The 25,598-nt window shown below is 42.3% G+C and overlaps 1 protein-coding gene across 15 annotated transcripts in view; it reads left to right on the top strand.

The window, feature by feature from the left end:
* PLEKHA7 (pleckstrin homology domain containing A7) overlaps positions 1 to 25,598 on the top strand; it is a 279,805-nt gene that overhangs the window by 234,854 nt on the left and 19,353 nt on the right. For 13 of the 15 annotated variants that reach the window (XM_053309494.1, XM_053309520.1, XM_053309478.1 and 10 more), the window contains 6 exons: positions 8,571 to 8,679; positions 10,746 to 10,984; positions 11,457 to 11,645; positions 11,827 to 11,944; positions 15,753 to 15,832; positions 16,194 to 16,394. In XM_053309494.1, coding sequence (XP_053165469.1) covers positions 8,571 to 8,679; positions 10,746 to 10,984; positions 11,457 to 11,645; positions 11,827 to 11,944; positions 15,753 to 15,832; positions 16,194 to 16,394 — 936 coding nt within the window. Of the gene's footprint in view, positions 1 to 8,570; positions 8,680 to 10,745; positions 10,985 to 11,456; positions 11,646 to 11,826; positions 11,945 to 15,752; positions 15,833 to 16,193; positions 16,452 to 25,598 lie in introns of all 15 variants that reach the window. The other 2 variants (XM_053309545.1, XM_053309511.1) reach the window with 2 other exon arrangements.

Genomic DNA, 25,598 nt, shown 5'->3' with positions numbered 1-25,598 from the left:
TAGTTTGGAGGGCTTACTCAGCAGTTTATTGGATGTAAGCTGTGAATGTGAATGCATCCAATTGGATTGAACGTAAGGGCAAGTTATGGTTTGATTACATAGGAAGCTGTCTACAGAGTCAGATATTGGTCCACCTAGCTCACTATTGCCCACACTGACTGGCAGCAGCTCTCCAAGGTTTCAGGCAGGAGTTTCTCCCAGCCCTACCTGGAGGTAGGGATTGAACCTGGGATCTTCTGCATGCTATTTGCAATTACATCTGACTTGCTTGAAATAAATACACATAAATAAATACCCCCCAATATACATCTGACTTGCTTGAAATAAAAACACAGGCAAATCAAAAAGATCATGAATAAGTAGGGGTGAGATTTTTCTTTGTTTTAAAAAAGCCTTCCCAATTTCCTCTTATTTTTAAGACTCTCTAAAAGGAAAATATAAGTTTAATATGTAAAACAAAATGCACATTGAATGAAAAACCATGATTAACTTTTTAAAAACTATAAAGTATGTAATTAGAAGGATTCCATTACATTAAGATACCAATTTCTTTAAAGCCAGAAATAATACCTACTGAAACTTTAATTATTTAAACAAGGAGAGAAAAAGGCATGTTATCTTCCCTAACAAAGATTAAAATCAATTTAATTGGTTCTCCACTGCCTTGACATGATTCTCGCTGTGAGTCAAGCAACCAAAAAGGGAAATTAATATCGCAGCTGTTAATCAAGTGATATTTGTGCACTCTATCTTAATAAAGCTACAGGGGCATAAAGAAAAACTTCCCATTGCTACTTTTTGGACCAATTTGTTCACACTGTATTAAATGGGATTTCTCCCCCTTCAAAAATATAGATGCTGTACTTATGTTTTGGAGACAGAACATCTACAATATGCACAAGGCACAAATGAACAAGGCTGAAAATGTTGTAGACTGTATCTTGCTAATAAAAATCTGCTATAAAGAATAAACCTAGTATTAATCCAGACAGACTGAACATTATTCAAAAATCATATTAATGAGTTCCAAATTAAATTTGCCACCCCACCCACCCCCATGCTAAGGGATGATCCAGAAGTTGTAATTATTAGCAGAGCTGCAAAGATCTTGTGTACTAGTACTACTAGTTTCCTTTTGCAATCCCACCTCTGCAAAAGGAAACTCATGCATGCAAGCCAGGAGAGCGACTTGTGGCTCCACTTGCATTGCATGAGCTTCCTTTTGCAGAGGTGGGATTGCAAAAGGAAACTCGCGCAATGCAAGTGGAGCCACAAGTCGCTCTCCTGGCTTGCATGCATGAGTTTCCTTTTGCAATCCCACCGGGACTCACACAATGCAAGCCAGAAACACAATGCAAGCCAGAAACACATTGCAAGCCAGAAACTCACACAATGCAAGCCAGGAGAGCGCCACTGGCTCCACTTGCAGGCAGCTACCCTCGGTTTGGCGGGGGGGGGGGGAGCCTGCTATGCAAAGCACAGAAGAGCTAAAAGGAGAACGTTATGCAAGGGAGTAGGGACATTCTCACACACACAACACACACGGGGGAGAGAGAGATTTGAGCAATGAAACTTACTTTGTTAATGTAGAACAGAAGAATAAATGCAGCCAGAGGGCAGTGGTGGGCAAACAGCAGGCAGGCAGAGTCACAGAACGTCCCCAGCAGCAGCTGTTTTCTCAACTAAAGCAAGTATTCCGCTCCACTCCTCGTGCGTGCAGCAAGCAGGGAGGGAGGAGCTGAGACAACCAGCATGGTGGGCATGTGTTCTCCGGCAGCCAATGGGAGCTCCCGCCCGCCGGAGATCTCCGTAATGACCACACAAAAAAAATCAAAAAAAAAATTTTTTTTGCCAAAGGCAGGCGATTAGCGGGGGCACTTTTTGGCGCCCCCTGCCAAGTGGCGCCTGGGGCACGTGCCCCCCCTGCCCCCCTATCGTTACGCCCCTGCTTGAAATTTATTTAAATTGTTGAACAATAAAACATTCCACCGAATGTTTAAATCATACAGGGTTCTAGATCAGAAACATCCAAACAAATGCCAGAACAGAACAATAAAACGGTGAAGAGCTGAGGGTTTATTGGATCTGTTTTCTGCCTACAAACATATCATAATGTAGTGAAACTTCTCTTATCTTGACTTCTCCATTTCATTTATTGTAAATGTCTTCTGTCCAAAGAACATAGCATGTGCACTAGGCATTACCTCCTTCCCTTCCTGCTGCTGTGCCTTGCACGCACTAAAAAACTGCTGCTTGCAGTGAGGTTCAAGCAGCTGCAGCAGAGGAGGGAGAATCAGTGAAAATCATTTTCTCCTCCCCACAAATAAGCGGAAGATCCTCCCACACACCCACAGACACTTTGGAACTGAGCCAGTATTTGCCACCGGGTGCTGTTTTATAGAATCTCACTTTGTGGGTACCTTTTAGTGATACATTTTATAAAAGGCCTGAACTTGTTTAGTGCCCAGTTGCCTAGCACTAAAGCAAACTGTTTCATTTGCCATCAGTCTTCCATAACAACACCCTACAGTTGGATTAACCCCATTATCTAGAATAGTGTGCCATGAACAGAGAACAAAAATGAACAAAGGAGCCTGAAATTCTTTTGGTGGCCTGGTATCCTTCCCAACATTTGCTCTGTGCCTGAGCAGTAGCCACCGTGGAAGGATTCATCAACTTCATGAGGCTCTTTGAAGCCTTGCCCTTCAAAGCACCTCAGTCTCTTTTGGTAGCAAAGCACCTCTCTCCTCAGTTCCTTTCTGTCCACCATAGTGTATGCTTCCTTGGGAATTCGCTCTTCCGCCTCGGTTCCTGGAACACAAAATTGGTGTTTTGTCTTGGTGATGGTTGGTTTACTCCGACATTCGGACTGGGTTTTTTTTACTATTCTGCCTGTCATTTGGATTTGGGTTTTTGGTGGTGTTTCTTGGCTTTGACCTCAGACTCCCTTGACTCTGTTTTTTGCCTGCTACTTTTGGCTCCATTCACCTCAGGTCTCATGGACTTGATGAAAATTTTTAAGCATTGTACCCTGTGCCACAGCACACTGCCCTCTTTGAACTAGCACTAGTTGTGTCTGCTGCGCTTAGGATAGGACCATAATGTCTGTACATGCAAAATCTGTCTGTACTTCTTCAAGTAGACCAGGAAGAGTTGGGAACTTTGATTGCAGGCTGTGCTCTATGAGACCGCCCTCTGCCCGGCAACACCAATGCCATCGACGCCAACAGCATCGTTGATCTCAAATTCGGCTTTGACGTTGAAGCTTCCATCCTCATCGGCCTCCTTTAAGAAACCGAACCCTGGGAAAGTTCCATCTCAAACACCATAAAAAAAGAAAGCATGTAGAGGCATGTGGAGTCCTCATTTGGCCCTTGAGTGCCCTAAGACGTTTGCAGCACCTTTGGCTTCTCTTTCAATGCCACAGTTGACTTTGTTGACATTGTCAATCTCATCCAAGTCGACTGATTTGTCTGCCAAGCTACCTATGACTTCGGCCATTTCTACTCCATCTTTGTCAACAAATGTTGAGTGCCACTTCTCATCGATACTGCCGTTACCACCTCGGCTGCTGGCTTCATCACCTTTGACACTTCCGTGGTTCAAGTGATCCGCTCGTCTGCGTCCTCACCAGAGGTAGTCATCGAGTCAACAGCCCTTCCACCTTCATCGAGCGATCTCCACATCCCAAGGTTGACATCATTGACTGCCGCACCTCACACAACACTGGTCTCCACCATACATCCATTTACTTCCTTGTTGACTTCCTTGACATCAATGGATTGTTACCTTCGTCCGTCAACATTGTCATCTCCAGCTTTCGGCATGGGATATCGAGGGACATACAGATGCCAGATTTTTATGCTATGCTCGAGTTCCCTTTGACTACATCGGGATCAACATTCAAGGAGTGTCAAGAAGTGTCATCCTTGCATGATCTCGACATCGAGGTTGAGCTTGACGTCAAGACTCCTCATGTCCCCAAGCCTGCATCAGCCTCGCCTGCCAGAGTGACTCCAGTTGCTTCTCCTTCCCGTGTTCCATTGTCTTGGAAGGAGCAACTTAGCTTTCCCTGCTGACTCCATCTCTGTACCAATGTTGACTGGATTACTGGAGCTTTCCAGGTGCTTTGAACCACAGCTACATTCGTAGGATGGGTCAATTCCAGGACCCAATGCTGGGACATTCACCTTTTCCATATTATGCAGGATTCCATCTGTGGGAATTGAACAACCTGAAGTCCTCCTTTGTCCCTCAGGGTCAGCCTTCAGACCCCACTCCTTTTAATGAACCAATTGACACTCCTCCATTGTGCCAGCTTCTGGTCCAATCTGCTGCTCCAGCTCTGCCTTCTGTTCCTCCTCCTCAGGCTCCACTTCAACCAGAGCAACCTGTTGAGCCTTTGTCACCATTTTCTGCTCCTATTGTACCAGACAAACGAATTCTACAGGAAGACTTTACTTTTACATCAGAATATGATGATGTCTACTATTACAGAGACTCGATTTGGCACCTCACCAGATGATAATGTCCCCAACAACCGTCAGACTCTCCCACAGAAGAGATGATGTCTTATAGGACTCGGGGCTCTGAAATGGTAAAGGCGCTTGGCCTGGAACTAAAACCTCCAGCCAAAACTATCAGTGACACAATTTATGATTTTATGTCTGTATCAACTTTCTCTACTCCTGCAGCCTTACCTATGCTGCCTGTCCTTGTCAATTCAGCCAAGTCAGCTTTGGAAGCCCCATTATCTACATCCTCAACCTCCTGTAGACTGGAGAACTTTTTATCGTGTGCAGGAGGAGGACTGCCAGTTTGTATTTAAGCATCCCCTACCCCCTAATTCTTTAGTAGTAGACTGTGAGCTGTCATCAAAAATTTGGAAAGCAGCATTCTACTCCAGTGAACAAGGAAGGTAGGAAACTTGATGCAATGGGGTGAAATATTTATTCTTCCTCCTCACGCTGTATGAAAGTATCGAACTAGCCTGCATGGCTAAATTTCATTATTTATCTGGGAGGGATTTAAAACAGATATGCAAGATGCTCCTACTCCTTTACAAGGCTGTTTTTAAGGAGCTCCTCACTACATCCGTTAATGTGACCAGACAGTCTCTGAGCACTGCGAAGCATCTGATGGAGACTGAGTGCCACACCATGGTCAGTGCTGTATCACTTCACAGGCATGCCTGGCTTTGGTCATCCTCACTGCAACAGGACAATGTTGAAGACTTGCCCTTCAACAGGAAGGGGCTTTTCAGTAAGGAGACTGATGATGTAATGGAGCTGATGAAAAAATCAAAATTCACTGCCTGTGCTTTCACCTCCACTTCATCAGTGTCACGCCCCTACAGCTAAAGGTTTAGAAGGTATGATAGACCAAGGGCTTCATACCCTCATTCTGACAGACGAGATTTCAGATGTTCCTTCCCTCAAGGGCAAGAATGGCCATTCGCTCAATGTGGGAAACAAAAACACAAGCCTAGAGGTCAAGATGTTTCCAAGCAAAGTCTTTGACTGCTCCATACTCTTGCTCATTACTTCCACTCCTTCCTCTCTCTGGCTCACCCCCTATTTAGCACCCTGGAATCTCACCCCCAATGCCTGGGTGCTAAGAATTATCTCCACCAGCTACACCATAGAGTTCTTGTCTCCACCTCCGTTCATGGAAATAAAATATATCCTCACAACTCCTGCTTCAAGCAGAGGTACGAGAACCTCCCTTCATGGCAATAAAATATACCCTCACAACTCGTACTTCAAGTAGAGGTATGAGAACTCTTATCCAAAGGAGTGATATAACCAGTCTCTCCAATGGGCAGGGTTTTACTCCTGATATTTTCAAGTGCCAAAGAGGGATGAAGGTCTTTTTCCCATCCTGAACCTCCATGTTGTGAATGAATACTCACAAGGAAGATCTGGATGTTGACTTTACAGCAGCTTCTTCCCCTTCTATCAGGAGAGAAGTGGTCTGCCCTCTGGACTTGAAAGACACCTATTTCCACATTTCCATTTGCCCATGCCATAGGAAATACATTTCACATTCGAGGACAGCTCTTCCCATACACCGCTTTCTCTTTTGGGTTGTCCACCGTTCCACGCATGTTCACAAAGTGCTTGAGTGCGGTCTTCGCCCATTTAAGGACACAAGGATTTCCATTTTCCCCTATCTAAATGACTGGCTGATCACGTTGCATGACAGAGAACTTCTCCAAACCCACTTTGTAGAAGTTATCGCTCTCCTGAACACACTTGGCATCCAAGTGTACTGGAAGAAGTCCAGTCTGGCCTCCCAGTGCTCCTTTCACTACATCGGAGCTGTCCTCAGTGCCGCTCTTAAGCGAGCCTTTGTTCCTCGAAACAGACAATTGACTATCAAGAACATCAACCACACCTTCCATTCCAACCCTTCCCAAACCTCTCAGTCGATCCAGCATCTCCTGGGCCTCATAGCATCTTGAACTTCCACAACACCCTACACCAGGCTCCAGATGCGCCATCTGCCAATGTGGTTGCTTTCAGTCTTCTGGCTCAATGTGGATGCTCAAAATCTTCAGCTGGTGGTTGGAGCCGGTCTTAGACTCTTTCCTGTGGTGGACCAGGCCGGAAATTGTGGATGTTGGCCTTCCTTTTCAGCCACCCACACCTTCAATTTCACTCACCACGGACCCATCCTTGATAGGGTGTTGTGCCCATTGTGCGGGCCTGCACTCTTGAGGCATCTGGAACTGCCAGAAAGCTTCTCTACACATCATTTTTCTCAAGCTCATGGTGGTGTTCCTGGCCATGAAGTCCTTCTTACCTCTTCTGTCAAGCAAAACTGTTCAAGTGATCCTGGACAACACCATGGTGATAGCGTACCTGAACCACAGGGGGCATGATCTCAAGGTCTCTATGCAACCTGGCCATTAAAATATGCGAAGTGCATAGTGCACCAGATTTACCCCTTGGCTCTATGTATAGCAGACACTGAGAACAAACTGGCAGACAGCGTAAGCAGGCAAACGAATGGTGCATGCCAACATGAGTGGAGATAACATTAGGATTTTCTAGCCTTTCTTTCCCAACAGTGGGAGATTCCCCAAGTGGATCTGTTTGCGACCTGGGGGAACAAGAAGTACCCAATGTACTGTTCCAGGGCTGCAGTGGGCAAGGGGTCTCTAGAAGTCATTTCCCAAATTCCTTGAATGGACAACTTCTTTTACATATTTCCTCCCTTCTCACTCTTCTCCAGGGTTGTCAGCAGGATCTCTCTGCAGAAAACAAACTGCATTCTACTCACCCCATGGTGGCCGAGGCAACCCTGGTTTCCTCTTCTCTTCTGTCTCTCTTAGGGGTCCCACCACCATCTTCAACATTGCCCCGATCACCTTCACAGAGCAAAAGGCAGGTCCTCTATCACAGCCTCAGGACCTTGAACAGGACAACGTGGAGGCTGGCCTTCTAAATAATATTATTCTTCATGAACGGAAGGCGAGATGAAACTACTCCTGCAAATGGTGAGACAAAACTACTCCTTTCCATGAGACGAAACTACTCCTGCAAGTGGAAAAGATCCTCAACATATGCCCATTCCAAGGGCTTTGATTCTTCATGAATGGAAGGCGAGATGAAACTACTCCTGCAAGTGGTGAGACAAAACTACTCCTTTCCACGAGACGAAACTACTCCTTTCCACGAGACGAAACTACTCCTACAAGTGGAAGAGATCCTCAACATATGCCCATTCCAAGGGCTTGATCCTTTTACAGCTTTGGTCTGTCAAGTCTTACTCTATCTTACCTCAAACAAACAGGATTGTCTAATTCTTCTATCAAAGTACACATATCTGTACTGTCTGCCATGCACCAATGTTGGGGACGCACATCTCTCTCTTCACATACCAACTGTAGATGATTTTTAAAGGGACTAAACAATCTTTCCTCCTCCCTCCCCCCGAAGTCCAGTGAAGTAAAAGCTGACGCAAAATCTTTCTAAACACACTTTCCCCTACTCTAGCTTCCAAAGCCACAAAGCCTTGGCTTCATTCCCCCCTAGAAATTCACCAAAATCCTGGCAAGGTCAAGCCTCTGCAAAATCTCTGCTTTCAGAGATTCTCCTGCAGAAACTCACAGTGTGGGACCAGACTCCATTCGGGTCACTGTCCCTCTGCACAAACTTTCTGCTTCTTCTACCCAGCATCCCCAGGTGGACTGATTGGTGGACTGATTGGTCAAGACCCAGGGTCACCAGCCTGTCAGTCAAAGACAAGGGTTCACTTCCTGTTAACCCAATTAGAGTTGGAAGGCTGCTCACCATATGAGCAATTATTATGGCATTCATACATGTGAGGTGGGGAGGCAACACCAATAGTTGCTGCTTTCCTGGAGCTAGATTCTACTAACAGAACAAGGACCATTGTGAGTGAAAAAGGATCATTCTATAAAGTGATGAATGCTGTAAGAGATTGTACAAGTAAGTGAGCTATTTTCTAGCAAAGAGCAGTCAACATTTTAAAACAAAATAAATGAATATATATATATACTAGCATAACCAATATTGATCACCCCTCCCTTTACTGATTCTTAGGAGAAAGCTCAAATGCAAAAGGATTTGTGGAGAATTGAAGATGTTACAGCTGGCTTAAGTACAAATAAATCCAACTATAAAGTCATCATAGAGTCCATAAAAAATCCAGGTAAGAAAAACTTAGTGTGAGCATTAAGCATTGTGTCCCATTCTCAAAATAGTCTTAAATGGGAAGTCATTTAAGCTTGAATGAAATTTGGTGAACATCTCCATTTCCTGCACTGTTTTCATCTAGTATTTTATTTTAAGCTAGTGATATTTCTATCACAATATAACCTCTTTCCATCTATTTTAATTCAAATACAGTAATAATGGAAGGAAGTTCCTGGGGAAAAGACACAAAGTTATTCATTTAGTTGGCTGCTTCTGTATAATTCTGTTTGTTTGTTTATTTGCTTACTTGCTTGCTTGAAGATTTAATTCTGCCTTTCACTGTTAACTTTTTCCCCATTTGCTTTACCATAACACAGCATGACTATATGAGCTGGGTATAGAAATAATAGAGCTAGAACATGATAATAAACTTTGTTAGCTGCCCCATAACAGATTGTTCTCTGGGTGGCTCACAACAGAGGATTGGAACATACAATAAAAACACATAACACATTAAATCATAACAAACCAAAAAAGTGGGGGGGAAATACAATACAAAGCAGATTAAAAACTCATTTTAAAATTAGTTAAAAATAGTTCAGATCAAATCTGAAAATAAGAATTTAAAAGGCCTGGGTGAACAAAAAGGATTTCAGATATTCATACCCTTCCAGTACACTACTGCTCGGGGTGGCAGCAGTATATTCAACAAGTTGTTCTAGTAAGAACTAATCAGCCTACTTTCCTTTCACTGACTCTACATCTGGACTAAATTTGGTGCAAATTGAGGTCCATAAGTTAGATCTCTTTAACCTCAAATGTTCATGTTTCCACCCTCTTGGATTGGGGTGGATGTCATCATTACAAACTACACCATTGAGGTGTCCCTGTGTGTCACTCACTACAGCTGTTCCAAATTTGGTCCAAATTGGTTAGACAGTCCTCAAATTAGTGCACTTGTGCCTCAAATGTTTATGCATCTGCCATCTTGGATTGGGATGGGTGTCATCATCACAAACTACATCATTGGGATATTCCTATGTGTCCATTCAGCTGTAGCAAATTTGGTTCAAATTGGTTAGACAGTACACAAGTTAGCCCACTTGCGCCTCAAACGTTCACATGTCTGCCATCTTGGATTGGAGTAGATTACATCATCACAAACTATGTCATTGAGGTGCCCCTATGTGTCCCTACAACTGCAGCAAACTTGGTTCAAATCAGTTAAGCAGTTCATAAGTTAGCCCACTTGCACCTCAGAAATTCAGGCAGCCGCCATCTTGAATTGGAGTGGATGACATCATCACAAACTATGCCACTGAGGTATCCCTATGTGTCTCTACAGCTGTAGCAAATTTGGTTCAAATCGGTTAGGCAGTTCACAAGTTAGCCCACTTGCGCCTCAAACGTTCACATGTCTGCCATCTTGGATCGGGATGGATGACATCATCACAAACTATGCTGTTGAGGTGTCCCTATGTGTCACTCACTGCAACTGTCCCTAATTTGGTTTAAATTGGTTAGACATTCCACAAATTAGCCCACTTGCTCCTCAGATGTTCACGTGGCCACCATCTGGAATTGGAGTAAATGACATCATCACACACCACACCCTTTGGGCATCCCTATGTGTCCCTAGAGCTGTAGCAAATTTGGTTGAAATCAGTTAGGCGGTTCACAGCTTAGTCCACTTGCGCCTCAAAAGTTTATGTGTCTGCCATCTTGGATCAGGGTGGATGACATCACAAACTATGCCATTGAGGTGTCCCTATGTGTCCCTATAACTGAACCCGATTTGGTTCATATCGGTCCAGGCGTTACGAAGTTGATGGGGGGACACACACGGACACACACACACAATGCCGGGTGATCTCATAAGCCTACTGGAAACTAGGCTAAAAATATTATATAGTCAAAAATATTCTTGTTTATATTTTTATATTTCTTTATATTTTATATATTCTCATATATATATGAGAATATCTATACCATATCTAAATCTTGTACTCTGTTTCCTTAGACAGGTGGATTCCTCAGTGTATATGATCTACATTTGGATGTAATGTGTGTTCTCCTTTGCAGAGAGAAAAACAGTGCCTTCATTTTCAAAGCCTCTTGTGCCTTCATTATCATCTACTCTCATGTCAGCAGACAACAAACTTTCTACTCAGCGAAGTCCACCATCTAGTCCTCTCAAGCCCTCTTTGGAAGTCAGACTTTTTCCTCAGCCTTATACACAGCCTAGAATGTTCTCCCCGTCCCAGCAACTGAAAAAAGTTGAGCCTCCAGTTCAATCACCAGTAAAATTGAAGCCAAAGCTTGTACGTATAATTACAGTATATCTTGTAATTATTGAGGAGTTTTTGTGTGTATAGCTTTCAGTAATGAAGCCTGATATCAGACTAATAACTTCCTTGCTCTCTTGACATCAAATCTGCAGTGTTCTTAATGGTAGTAATGAAATGCCTTGACCTAGTCATAAAAACCATAGATGGCTGTATTGGTCACATTAAAAAAAAATGTCCAATCTGGTAATATCTTTTTTTTAAAGGGCCAATTGTTTACCAGATTGTTGCTTCTGGATCTGACCAACCAGTCACAGCTGCTTAATAAAGATGAATAACTGAGGAAATGCACAGAAACACGCTTGAAAAAACACTTAGGCTATAAAGTTCAAATTCATACACATGGTTTTCTAGGATTTGAGTTTATTTTACCACTTTATATGTACTAAAACCACACACAGCATTCAAGCATACTTAGGAAAACATATTCTGATTACTATCTTATCAGGAAGATGAAGCACCACCAAGACCTCCTCTTCCACAGCTGTATAGTCCTGATGACCACCCACCAGCTGTCCCACCTCTTCCCAAGGAAGCCACTGTCATTAGGCACACATCAGTGCGGGGCCTGAAACGCCAGTCAGATGAAAGAAAGCGAGACCGAGAACTAGGACAATACGTGAATGGAGATTATAGGGTAAGCATGCAGCCCTAGTTTTTGAATTGTGTTTGTCCTACTTTAAAAAAAAAACCAAAACATATCGCACACCTTGTATGGTATTCCTGATATGTTGTGTTTGCAAGAGTGTACTAATAAAAATATGAAAATGTCTCCTATCACTTTGCAATCTCATTTAATGAAGTATTCATCCATATAGGTAGAACTCCGTTCATATGTGAGTGAACCTGAATTGGCCACAATAGGCAGTGATATGAGCCAACCTTCCATTGGTTTTCTAGGTACTGACAGTAGATACCAGACATTACCTAGCAGAGGTAAGTCAAGAGACCTACTTTCTATATATTTATCTCATAAGAATGTGTGTCTTATTATTCAGATGTACTGTCTTGAGATTTCAGGCTGCTTATGATAGTTTATGTTTAGGCCCATTTGGTCTGTGACTGTGTTAGGACTCCCGATCCTTAAGTTTCATAGAGCCATAGGGCTAGAAGAGTTCTGACCCAGTCCCACCCTTAATGCATGAATCCTTATTGCATCCAACCCTCACCCCACCCCTGCCATCAGCAGGGGCTCTTGCAGACAGCAATGAAAAGAGCTTGCAAATAAGTTGGTGAGAGCTTGCTCTTGCAGATTTCCATTCCAGGACAATCTCACATACAGGCGTCATGACCAACAGGGACCTCTTGCTATTTCTTTCAGATGATATTTCATGTAGGCTCAGTCCTGAAGTGTGAATAGGACATAGTGAGAACTAATAACAAAGCTCAAGCAGGAATTCAAAGAGAAATAACAAGCAAGCAGAATGATAAAAAAAATTTCAGATAGCACTTCACACTGTGTTCACACCATAACTTCAAGAAGCCTTGGAAGGATCTAGTGTTGGCTCTGCTGGCGATCCTGTTGATGCCCTGGTGGTGAACTGGAACAGCAAACTCACTGGGGCAGTAGACATGATCGCTCCTAAGGGTCCTCTCCGACCCGCTTCAGAATTGGCCCTTTGGTATACAGAAGAACTATGGGGGATGAAGCGGTGAGGTAGACAACTGGAGCGCAAGTGGAGAAAGACTCAACTCGAATCCGACAGATTGCAACATAGAGTGCATTTGAAGACCTATGCTCAGGCAATACGTGGGGCAAAGAAGCAATTCTTTTCTGCCTGTATTACATCCACAAGTTCACATCCCACAGAGCTATTCAGGGTTGTGAGAGGGCTAGTATGTGCCCCTCCTCCCTTGAATCAGAATCTGAAACCATCGATTACCTGCTGTGATGTGTTTAATGAATTCTTTGTGGGAGGAAATCTCTTGTATTCGGGCCGACTTAGACTCCATATCCACAATTATTTCAGTGTCTGATGTGGAGGTGTCCAGCAACTTCTTTTGTGTGGTTAAGTTGGATCAGTTCCAGTTTGTGACTCCTGAGGATGTGGATAAGCTGATTGGAATGGTGCAGCCTACCACTTGTTCTCCTGACCCTTGCCCAACATGGCTTATACTATCTGGCCGGGGGGTTGTTGTAGAAGGCCAGGTAGAGATTATAAATGCTTCTCTGAGGGAAGGCAGGATGTCTCCTAGTCTTAAGGAGGCAATTATTAGACCACTTCTGAAGAAGCCTACCTTGGATCCCTCAGATTTGAGCAACTATAGGCCTGTCTCCAACCTTCCGTGGCTGGGCAGGGTGATTGAGAGAGTGGTGGCCTCCCATATCCAAACACTTGGAGGAAAATGATTATCTAGCCCCATTTCAAACTGGCTTTTGGGCGGGCTATAGGGTGGAGACTGCCTTGGTCAGCCTGATGGATGATATCCAATTGGGAATGGACAGAGGAAGTTTGACTCTGTTGGTCCTTTTGGACCTTTCGGTGGCTTTTGATACTATCAACCATAGTATCCTTCTGGAGCGTCTGAGGGGGTGGGGGGTGGGAGGCACTGCTTTGTGGTGGTTTCCCTCCTACCTCTCAGGCAAGTTCCAGATGGTGTCCCTCAGGGACTGTTGTTCTCCAAAAACTGAACTTCTGTATGCTGTCCCTAATGGCTCCGTATTATCTCCGATGCTGTTTAACATTTACATGAAACCGCTGGGAGAGATCATCAGGACGATTTGCTGCAGGGTGCTATCAGTATGCTGATAACACCCAAATCTATTTCTCCATGTCAACATCATCAGGAGAGGGCATAACCTGCCTAAATGCCTACCTGGTGGTGATGGGCTGGATGAGGGATAACAAACTGAGACTGAATCCAGATAAGATGGAGGAACTCATTGTGTGGGGTCAAAACTCAGGAGATGATTTTTATCTGCCAGTTCTGGTTGGTGTCACATTTCCCCAGAAGGAACAGGTATGCAGTCTGGGGGTACTTCTGGATCCAAGCCTCTCCCTGTTGTCCCAGGTTGAGGCAGTGGCTAGAAGTGCCTTCTATCAGCTTCGGCTAATATGCCAGCTGCATCCATTTCTTGAGATAAACAACTTCAGAACAGAGGTATATATGCTGGAAACCTCCAGACTGGATTACTGCATTGCACTCTATGTGGGGTTGCCCTTGTGTGAAGTCCAGAAACTACCATTGGTACAGGATGCGGCAGCCCTGTTGGTCTCTGGTTCATCTTGGAGAGACCTTATTACTCCCGTATTGAAATATCTACACTGGTTGCTGATAAGTTTCTGGGCAAAATACAAGGTGCTGGTTATCCTCTATAATAAAAGGCTTGAGTGTGCTCCCGTGTCTCTGCGCCCGTGTCTTTCTTGGCTGTTCTGGGCATGCACGGAGCACATGCCCAGAACGTCCGAGAAAGATACAGCCACAGAGACACGGCGGCCATGTTGGAGAAGGAGAAGCGGCGGCCGAGGAGAAGCGCCGCCGCCGGAGCCAGGCAGGAGGAGGAGGTGGCGGGGGAAGCTGGCCGAGGCGCGGCTGAGGCGCCGGAGCCATGGCCGAGGCCTGGCTGCGCCTCCGAAGCCGGGGGGGAGAGGCGGCGGAGGAAGCTGGCCGAGGCGGCGGCGGAGCCGCGGCCGAGGCCTGGCTGCGCCACTGAAGCCGGACGGGGGGAAGAAGACCCCCCCCACCCAAAACCACCACGGGAAGAGCCGCTGGCAGCCTGCCGAGCACCGGCAAGCAGAAGCAGGGACCGTCAGCTCGCGGAGGAGAAGAGCTCCGTCCGCCCGCCCCTGGCAGCAGCAGCAGCTGCTGCTGCAGCTCCTCCTCACGCCCAGCCCGGGGAGGGAGGCGCAGGCAGCAGCTCAGCAGGGTGAGCCATGAATGCTGCTGCTGCTCTGGGCGCCTGCCCATCGCCACCGTCCCTGGGGAAGTGGCCCTGCGCACGCGCCTGCCCCGCTCCTTCTCCTCACTCCTCCTCCTCCGGGGGCAGCCCTCAAGGGGCTTCTTCGTGGCGGCTGCCGCTGCCTCCCTCCGGCGGAGCTCTGCTGCTGCTGCTGTTGCGCTTTCTAACGGCGGCAGGTCCGGGCCGGCTGCAGAGAGGGGAAAAATGTAACCCAGCTAGCGCCCGTTATTTTAACGGGCTTAAAAATACTAGTAACCTATAAAGCCCTAAACGGCTTGGGCCCTGGGTATTTAAGAGAACGTCTTATTTGTTATGAACTCCACCACCTATTGAGATCATCAGGAGAGGTCTGTCTGCAGTTGCCACTGGTTCGTCTGGTGCCTACTTGGGGATGGGCCTTCTCCGCTGCTTTCCCAAAACTGAAATAGCCTCCCCATCTCTGACAACTTTTAAAAAGTCTTTAATTCACATATATTCACCCAGGTTTTTAATTAAATATTGTTTTAATAGATTTAACATTGTTTTAAAATGTTTTTTAAAATTTAAATTGTAATGTTCTAGTGTTTTCTGTATCATCTATTTTGTTTTAACTAATGTTTTAATTTTTCTGTCTGTTTGTCTGCTTTGTTGTAAACCACCCATAGACGTGAGTTTTGGGCAGTATAAAAATAAAAAATAAAATAAAATAAAATAATGTTTAACAGCCTGTGCATATGACTGGTTCGCATGTGATTAAAAGTCCTGTAGTCCTGTTACTATGTGGCCTGGATGAAAGTGATCACAAAATCTAGAGCTAGAAAGCACCTACTGCATTTCTTCCTAATACGTTTTTTCTTTGTAAAGGATTATCTGGCTCAACTTCCCGACTTCATCAGTCATCATCAGCTTCTTCATATGCAACACTTCGGAGAGATGGTTCCAAGGTAACCTTGCACATTGATTTACAGGTGCCAGATCTTTATCAACAATATTATCTTTAGAGATGTATTTTGCTTTAGTACCTGATAACAAATCAAAGTTTAAAATGACAATTGGTCAGTGAATCTAGCTGTACCACAAGTCTGCTTTTGAGAGAAAAGCCACAACTTATTTTACCTCCCTAGAAACCATCTCAGTGTTTTTCTTCCTACAGTAGTGTTGAAACAGCACATTAAAAACCATGGCACCAGCTGAGAGGGAGAGAGCCCTGCTAAAGTCAATAAAATTATTCCAAATTTTGCAGTCCTAGTACACATCTTTAAAATTATTATTTCTAGCATGTGTGTTATGTGTCACTTGTAACAGGAGAGACCAAAGAGTGCCTTGGAACGTTTGTACTCTGGAGACCACCAAAGAGGCAAGATGAGTGCTGAGGAACAACTAGAAAGAATGAAGCGACATCAAAAGGCATTGGTTCGTGAACGCAAGAGAACGCTTGGTCAAGGAGAAAGACAGTCACTCTCATCACGATCATTCATCCGGCCTGTTTCTGCAGACATAGGCTCAGTATGTTAGATATGCCTTAAAAGGACTAGACTAAAGATATGATCTGTAGCTTCTCTAGTAAGCACTTTTATTTGAGAGCGCATGACACTTGTATTATATAATTATATTATAGTATATCAGTTTCTGGAGTGTGAATAACAAGAAATAGCTTTTTACTATAAATATTTGCAGCTTAATGTAGCAGGTGCAGAAGTAAGCTGGCATAAGCAAAGCGTAGCAAGGAGAAATAAGAATTTCTTGGAATGCATTCAAAGATTAATATTGGGTTGGTCTTGGCTTTCCCCCCAGTGACTCAAACTGTGCTATGAAAGCAAAATTAGTTTGTAAATTTATATGATTGCACCATAAAAAATGACCCTCATATAGAATGTTCTTAGGTAGTGCATTTTAAAAAAAACTATATTGCAAGTTTAGCATACCATAGTACCTATGGTTCTATAATTTTTAAAAAAAAAAATAGGATTTGACAAATTTTATATATTAACTATTGTATAGAAGCAAATTTAATAGATGTTTATACAGCTGCTAATGCTCCTTTATAAATTATGTTTCAGATACATAGAATATTCCAGCAAGGTTCAGTTAGTTAGTAAATAAATTATTTCAGAGGTTAGATATTGTGTTAATAAGCCTTTGGTGATTTGTTTTGGGCAATGAACCACAGCAACAACTTACTGATGCAGTCATTGCTATTTTACACACGAGTTCTAAATAAATCATATCAAAGTATATCCCAGTAAAATTAGCAGGATTTACTTCCAAGCAATGGCCATACTGTTAAGAAATTATACACAGAAGAGAAAATTCCACACTGAACCAAGCCTGCCACAGCAGTTTTCATTGCCAAAGAGTGAGTGAGAGAGAGAGTGTGTGTGTGTGTGTGTGTAAGTGAACATTTATCTCTTTAGCAACGGTAACTATCTGTGACAGAACAGATGTGAGTAAAGCTTCTACTACATGTGCTGTGGTTTTTTTCTTGTGTGCATATCATTTCTTTGGAACACAGCCACCCGATTTAGGGTCAGGGTACCATGCTGCCATCCTAACCACATTTACATGAAAGTAATCTTGGTTAACGTCTGTGGGAGTTACTTCTACATGTGACTTCAGTCCAGTGTACCATTTAGGATATTTAAGACTTATTGAAACCAGTTGGATTTTAGTATTCGTGCATTTCCCAGGTGATGCTCAGAATGCTTCTTTCTCTGGAATGTGTCTGTTGTGAATGTTGTTGATGCAAAATTGAAAGCAGAAAAGAGATCTGTTTTAAAACTGAGGGAATATCGAATGTTGGTTTTAAATGTGAATAACAGCCATGGGAAAGCAAAAACTGCTTTTATTTCTGGAAACTGGCTTGGGATGTTGTAGATTGTGGCCAGTGTCTTTAAGATTGTGATAAATTCTAGATAATTAGCTATGTTAGCCTGCTACAACAAAAACAAGAAAGGCTAATACATTTATACTGATGTAAGCTTTGTAGCCCAGAACATAGTTCATCAGATGTATCAAGTGGTCACCTAAATAAGCAGGCAGAGATACCCTGTATGCAGAGAAGAGGGTGAGTGTATGTGTGTGGGTGGTGGTGGTGATGGTTTGTAAACAAAGTGAGACCAAGTGCAAGAGATAACAGATTTGTGCTATGAAACACACAGATAAGTACAGATTCAATCAGCATGGACATGATCTGTTCTAGTGTATATATGCATCTAAAGAAGGGCAATTACTCTCTTTAGTGAGCTAGCTATTTCCAGGATTTGCTGACTACATGTTTCACAGTGTCAAATTTTGTAATAAATTCCAAATCAGCACTTCACACTGGAGACCCCTTTGGAAACTTTTCTGTTGGAGTATGTTGACTCTAAGGTCAATTAGAGAATGTCTTGGGAGACAGAAATGTTCCTTCACTGGTTTCTGAGTGTAACAGTTTTTAATGACCAATTTTTGTCCATTGGTTCCCATGCATAGAGACTGACCTGTTTCATCTGTGTTCATGGCAGAATGGCCTTGATGGCAGATGATGGCTAATGTTACGTTAGAGGATCTGCAGATGAATGAGCCCTTGGCTGCTGCTGACTGGCTCCTTGGTAGTCCTGCCTGAGTAATCTATAGCTCTTCACTGAAATCTCTGCAGACCACCATCAGAGGCTACAGCCCCGATCCTTACCTCTCAAAGGCTTTGGTTGGTAGGTCTGTCCATGCTTACAGACAGTTGAAACATCTGAAGCAGCTGGCCAGAAGCAACAATACACCATTTAGTAAAGTGACAAGTAGGGCTGAGCAATCGTGGCAGCCCGACAGATGTGATAGAATTGCCATGCCCTCTGTCAGGCATTGTCAGAGGGAGTTCTGTAGCAACAGCAGGAGCCTCCAACAGCTGGAGCACTGTCCCTACTGGAACTCTGTCAGATTCCCAGCATGTCTGTTGGACCTGCCCTTCCCTTTTCTCCCCATACCACATCTTTACCTGGGACGCAGATGGAGACAGCTACAGGCTTCTTTGCTTCCCTTTCCTTTTGAAGCAAGCACTGAACTATCTGCTTGTTTCACTGGCTAGGATTCGGGAGAGGCTTAACTTTAAAACATGGGGTCCCCCTGCTTTTAGCTGCCCTTCTAAGCACCTGATGACCCAGGTAACATTAGAAGCAGCTGGGCTGCTCAGAACAGCTTTTCTTTTAGGACCCTGAGTGGCCTGAGCTGGATCAACAGGCACTTAGGAGGAGAGCTAAAGGGGGGAAAAGTACATTTTAAAGTCAAGTGTCTCCTGGCCAGCAAAGCAAGCAGATAGTTCAGTGCTTGTTCTGGGAGGACAAGATAGCCTGTCTCCTGCCCCAACCTGGATCCCAGGTAAATGTGGGGGATAGGAATTAAATATGGGAATATCCTACTCGAGAGGATGGGTGGGTTGGGGGCTTCCAACAGAAATGTCAGAGTTCCAACCAGCCCCAATGCAACAGAGATGACACAACTGACATGGCCCCTCCTGACAGTCTCACTGTTGAGTCTGTTTTGGTTGGACTGGAACCCAACAGTTTATGCCATGGACAAGCCAAACAACAAATATTTCCGTATTTACTTATATTCCTGTTCTTGCAGTTCCCATGTTTACTCCATGCTGGTTACCGTCTGTGTTTGTCTGCACTCTTCATAGTACTGTAACTCAGCTATTTCTTGCATTGTTTGTTCTTTTGGCTTCACATTGGGAGGGTTCACACAATCGTCACCAAGTCGGTAAGCTAGGAACCTCTGGTTCCTGGCAAATGCATGTTCCCAGTGTGTCCTGTGAGCCCACCAGCTCCAGCACTGGACTTCCCAAGATTCTGAGACTTCTGCAACCATGATTTGAAGTTGGGCAGAAAACGTCAGGAGAGTCTTGGGAGGATGTGTCAAGAAATGGTTGACTAGAGGTTCCCTACTTACTGACTTGGTGATCATGCAAACTCAATCACAGTGTGAAGTATTTCTTTTCCTCTCTGTTCTAAGGGATATAAACCTACCCCCCTTAGGTGACCACTTAAGGCATCTGACAAAATTAACTCTGGTCCACAAAAACTTATGCCACAATATATATATTTTTAGTATCTAGGTGTTACAGGACTCTGATGTTTAGGAAAGTATTGTTATAACACTAAGGGATTTGCACAATCACTGCAACATTAATTTTTTTGTTCTGTCTTCTCCTTATGGTGCACTATAACTATCGAATTCTCATCACCTGCCTAATTCATTGCACAAGGTTTCTTGCTTTTAGTGTTATCACTCTTCATACATAATGACTTCTTGTTTCTTTTTAAAGTTTTTAATTATTTAAAACAACTTCTAACTAGACTACTCAGTTCCTGCCAGGCTTAATTGCATTTTAGTAGCTTTTCATTAATTTTTGTTTTACTAGGTTTTGGTTTTTTGTTGAGACTTTTTAAAAACCGTTCAGCCTTTTTTGTTCCCATGTTAAATAATTCTTAACACTAATTCGCAATTTGCTTACTATTTGTTACTTTATTAAATGCAGCTTCAAACTCTTAAGGAAGCTGGTGCATTCAGATTTATACATTATCAGGCTCAACTTCATTAAGAAATAGTGTTTAACTTTTAAGAAATGTAAAGCCCTGACATACTGATCAGTTGTGTCCTACCATTTGCAAGAGTGCAGCTCCATCGTAGGAAGCTCCTTTCGCCTGTGGAAAGAGACTTGTGCTCTTGCAAGGGATCCTTCCCTAAGTAGAAAGGATCCCTGCATAAGCACAAGAGTGGATCCTTCCAGGAGTGGAACAGGCCCTTGAATAAGCACAACTATCCTTCCACAAGCAGCAGGAACATCTGACAATGGAGCAGTGCTCCGTGAAAAGGTAGGATACAACCCCATGTTTTTAAATTGCAGAATTCAAATCTGATTTTGAAAGATTGTATGGCTTTTGCGCACACACTTATTTTTAATGCAAACATTTCATAACTTTTTAACAAGTTAACAAATAACTTTAACATATTTGCATGCCATATTGGTCTGTTCTCTTGCTGTAAAAGATAAAAATGGCACAGTATATCCCAGAAAAAAAAATGTTTCCTGGAGATCTCTTCTTTGTGTGTCCAAAGGGCTCCAGTGCACAAAAAGTAATGTTTGATAGCACAGTTTACAGCATTACAATAAATTTAGCAGCCAAAAATGGTAAACATTGGAATATGTAATTCGTGTGCACAGTTTATAACATTGCATACATTGTATGTGTAAATCTACTTTTAATATAATGCACTATTTTTTTAAAAAATCACTTTTTAAATGTAGTATGACATTAAAATGTTGAGCTGAATACATGGATTTGTCATTTAATTTTGATGTAAAAGACTCCATATCGATGCCAATAAAAATGCTGCCTAATACTGAATACACGTTTTTCTTACACGATAGCATTAATTTAGAATTATTATTGTGTATAATCTTCTGGCAATCAGGCCTGGTTTGAATAATGAGTACATGTCTGGTTATGGTGCACTTTAATTGTGAAGAAGTTTGTACTTTACCCCTTGAAAAGTTTTTTTTTAAAGTTGCCCAATTTTTACTTGCACATCAACTGCCTTTAAATTAAACAACATTTTTTATATTCATAAATATTTTGTATATAAATATTTGATATATTTTGAGTGAATATCAAGAGCTTGTGCATGAATAGTTGGGGGTGTTTTTTGTCCAAAAATGCTTTGGGTTGTATCCATGCAAGTGGAAATAAGTTCATGCCAGAAACTTTCCTGACCCTCCTCTCCACAACAGCCTCTTATGTCACTGAAAAGCCACTCTATTCATAATATGTCCCTCTGCCCAATTTTCAGCAATTCTTTGCTCCTGCTATAGTCCTCTGTGCCCCACCCTATTCCTGATATTCCTTTTAGCCTTAATGGCTTTTCATGGGGTTGTTGTAGGGGGTAGTGGGAAAAATCCCTTGAGTGAGCTTGCTTCAGGCTTATCATGCAAGTTCTGGCTACAACCCTATGTTGAGCTAAAAAGTTGAAAAACCATGTCTTTCGCTTAGTAATTATAAATGTTATATAATAACATTTTTGCTCATCAACTATCTGAGTTAACTATCAGAAAAGAGGTATTTATGCCATTAAGAACACCAGGGGAAGGCAAACCAGTTGGTCTTCTCTGTTTTCATTGCTGCACATTCATGGCAACATTTTGGTGCTTCAGTAGATGGAATGTAATTGTGTAACTTTATAAAATTCTTGTGGTATTGGATGAGAACATTAATGATCCAATTACATTTGTGAGCCTTGCAGACCGTAATCTGGAGAACTATTTTGTATTTTCCCCAAGACCTGCATACACTCGTTGACATTTTTTTTATTTTGAACAAAAGGTCCTCATGATGTATCACAGACTGTTTTTGAAATTCCCCCATTTCAAAAGCTTTTTGTCATATAGCATGCCAGGGGACTGCTTTTAGCAATGCAGGTTGAAAGCCCCAGTAGGTACATGGTTCTCTGAATAGCAGCCTATGGATTTAGATTGTGTCTTTTAGCTCGGAAGGAATTACACATTTACTAATTTCAAATTCGTAGTCCAAATAAACTGGTGTTTTTAAGCCTTGTCTTATTTTGCTATAGGTAATGATTAATGAGTAAAGACACTTTCATTATTTTGTGAAGGGTTGTTTGATCCATGTATCTTAGCTTTAGGATGATTTTACAAGGCATAACAAAGTTCTTATTTTGGAGGTATTTGCCACATTTTCAAGTATGCTTGAGATAAATGTGCTTGATATATACAGAAAAATTGTGAATGTGTATGAAGTGTTTGTAAAACTTGAGATATTATATAAAGCACATTTATTATTTGATTTACTGAATCATTTTCTAGAACATCCAGTTGATGGACCACATCGAGAAACCAAACATACTACTAAAAAGGAAACATTGCTTTGGCTCATAATTGGTGCAAATTGTTTAACAGGATACTAATGGATTTTTTTCCCTAGATGGTGGACCTCCATGGGATACTCATCCTCTTAAGCCAGGAGCTAGCTATCTTCGCCTTCAAGACAGCCTTAAAAAAAATTGAGGAGACTTCTCAAGAACAATCTTACTTTCCAGCCCTAAACATTCTTACTTGGAAATAGGTTTTATTGTTTTCAGTAGGACTTACTTCCAGGTAGGTGTGCTTAAAAACAGGGCATAAAGTAAGCTGGAGTTAGGAAGCATCCTGTGTCATGAGCCTCTTTCTTCTCATAGAAGGAAAACAAGCCTCTCATAGAAAGAAATATTTTTCTTTCCAAAGAGTCTTATTTTTCCCCAAGGAACACTTTCTTTTCCTTTCAGTAGTTAGTGCAATTCGTTCTTTGTTCACCCTGCAATTGATATGTTTTTCTGTATGTATGCAAAGGTTACTTTTATCACCTCTATGCATAGTACAGTTTGATCTGTGTGCATTGTAAGTGGTAAGATGCCACTGAAAAATGTGTCATGTAAATAAGAAGGTCAGCTCTCTGAAAGGATTCTGGTATATTTGGAAAGGATGAGGAGACATAGGTACATTTTAAAAGCTTTATTGAGGGTAAAAGTGGGGGCTACAGAAGGCAAATTCAATAATTTAGGCAATTCGATAATTTAGCTAAGGTCCTAAATGGGAGTCTTGGTTAAAGGCTTGCAGTAATTTGGCTAAGATTCTAAATGAGAGCCCACTTAGAGGCTTGCAATAAAACGTATCTGGAGAGTGAGGAAGGGAGCAGAAAGAGAGGTGAGCAAAGGAGCTTAAGGAAAGGTGAGAGGTTAGTTTACCTATCCTTCCTGGGCACGTTGGTTGTTTGATGGCACGGCAAACGTGCCACTTCTGGAAGTCTTTTATTTGTTTATGAGTGTCTCTCTCTTATCTTTGTTAGTCAGGTCATCAATTTTAATAGGGTGGGAAGTAGCCATTTTGGTGCTCTTGCTAAGAAGCATTCCATATGTTATCTATAGCTGGGAGGATCTCTTCCCCAGCCAATTTGCAGTTGACAGATCTATTAGCTGGCTACCTCGTTAAGGAGAGGTATCTCATGTCCTGGTTTGGTCTGTTGTCTCTCTAACCTAGGGGCACACTGCCGGACTCAGCCTGTTGCTTAATGACCAAATTTTGCCAAACAACAAGGTAAAAAGTTCAAGGGAACTACGATCTCATGGTCCCATTCTAGGAATCCATAGGGGGGGTGTGCTCCTTGTGCTATCCCATAACATGGCTTCCTGGCAACAATTCCTTCGTTAAGGTACTTTTTGAAGTTCCTTGCATCCCTTGCAGATCTAGAGTGACTAGATTTGTATTATCTCTGCTTATACTTAAACTTTTTGTTACGGTCAATAGACCAGTAAAAGAAATACATAGATACACAAGGAGACATATGAGTATATATAATTCAGGGAATAGAAAGCTTAATAATCTTGTGCCGGATACTAATAGCAGTTGCCACAAATTTTGCAACTTTGACAATAATAGAGGGATCTCAACTTGATATTAGCAAAGTAAAATAAAACTCATCTGATCAAACAGTTGATAGTTACAATAGGTGTAAAAAACATAGATCATATATCACAATAGTAAGAGCAGTTTAAAAAAAAAGTACATGTATCATTGTTTCCACCATAACCAAGTTGCAGGGACAAATGTGCTCATAATATGGAATGTTCTGAAATCTTCTTTCAAGGAAACCTGAGGGAAGTACTTTGTAATTTGCCAGCGAGAATGTTCTCTGATGGTTTTATAAGGTTGGTGAGGTATCTAGCCGGAGTGTACCTATGGGTAGAGCTCTCAAACATATTATGCAATGGGACCAAGCTCAGATCCCTTTGCAGCTCAGTGTCCCATATCCAGTGTTTAATAGTCATCTTAGGTTTCTGGTGACTCAAAGATATCAAATATTGAGAGGAAAACATATAAATAGATAATTTTTCCTGCAAAGACTTCTTCCAGGAAATTTGAAATGAATCTAACGTTGTTAATGGAACTAAACTAAACAGGAAAAGAATCAGCTTAAGCCAAAAACTGAAAATATATGATATAAGATTTCTGCTAAAAAGACTTTGGTGGCTGCTGGAATATAATGTCCTCCATTAACATGGAAAAATCTGAGAATGGCAGGTGTGTTCCTTTATGCATCTCCAATAGCATATTTACTTTATGCCTTCCAAGATCCAGAAGCATAAAAAAACCACTCCCAAATATTTATAAGTCTACTTAATACTTTCCCCATCTAACTGCAAAGCATGTCTAGTTGGCCTCTTCTGAAAAAACTAACATTTTGGTCTTTTGATAACTGAAACTCAGATCTTGGTTTTTACAGTAAAGAGCAAGAGTATGCAACATTCTCCTAATCCTTGGGAATGAGAGCTATTTTATCATTGAAAGAGAAGAGTACTGCAAGAACAGGGGCCCACCATTCCTTGTTTTCTTTGATCACTTTGGAGCGGATATTATATGTACCAGAGAGGGTGGGGTTCATCCTTCAGTTGGTCTGTTAATTTGTCTATTTCTGAAATAATAACTGTTTGCCAATCAGGTAATTCATCAGGATTAGTTTTCAAATTGGGATGAAATATCTACTTCATCTGCAAAAATAGATCAAAAGTAAGATTCCCATACAACTGCTGTGAGATGACAATCCAAACTGGGTACATGGCCTTTAAAATGGCCAGCAGTCAAAAGCCAAAATTGGGCTGAATTGTTTCCTCTACTGGCATAAATCA

Source organism: Hemicordylus capensis, chromosome 1 (assembly GCF_027244095.1).
Source record: "Hemicordylus capensis ecotype Gifberg chromosome 1, rHemCap1.1.pri, whole genome shotgun sequence".
Taxonomy (NCBI): domain Eukaryota; kingdom Metazoa; phylum Chordata; class Lepidosauria; order Squamata; family Cordylidae; genus Hemicordylus; species Hemicordylus capensis.
The sequence above is the reverse complement of the archived record's forward strand: the minus strand, read 5'-3'. Positions and strand labels throughout refer to the sequence as shown.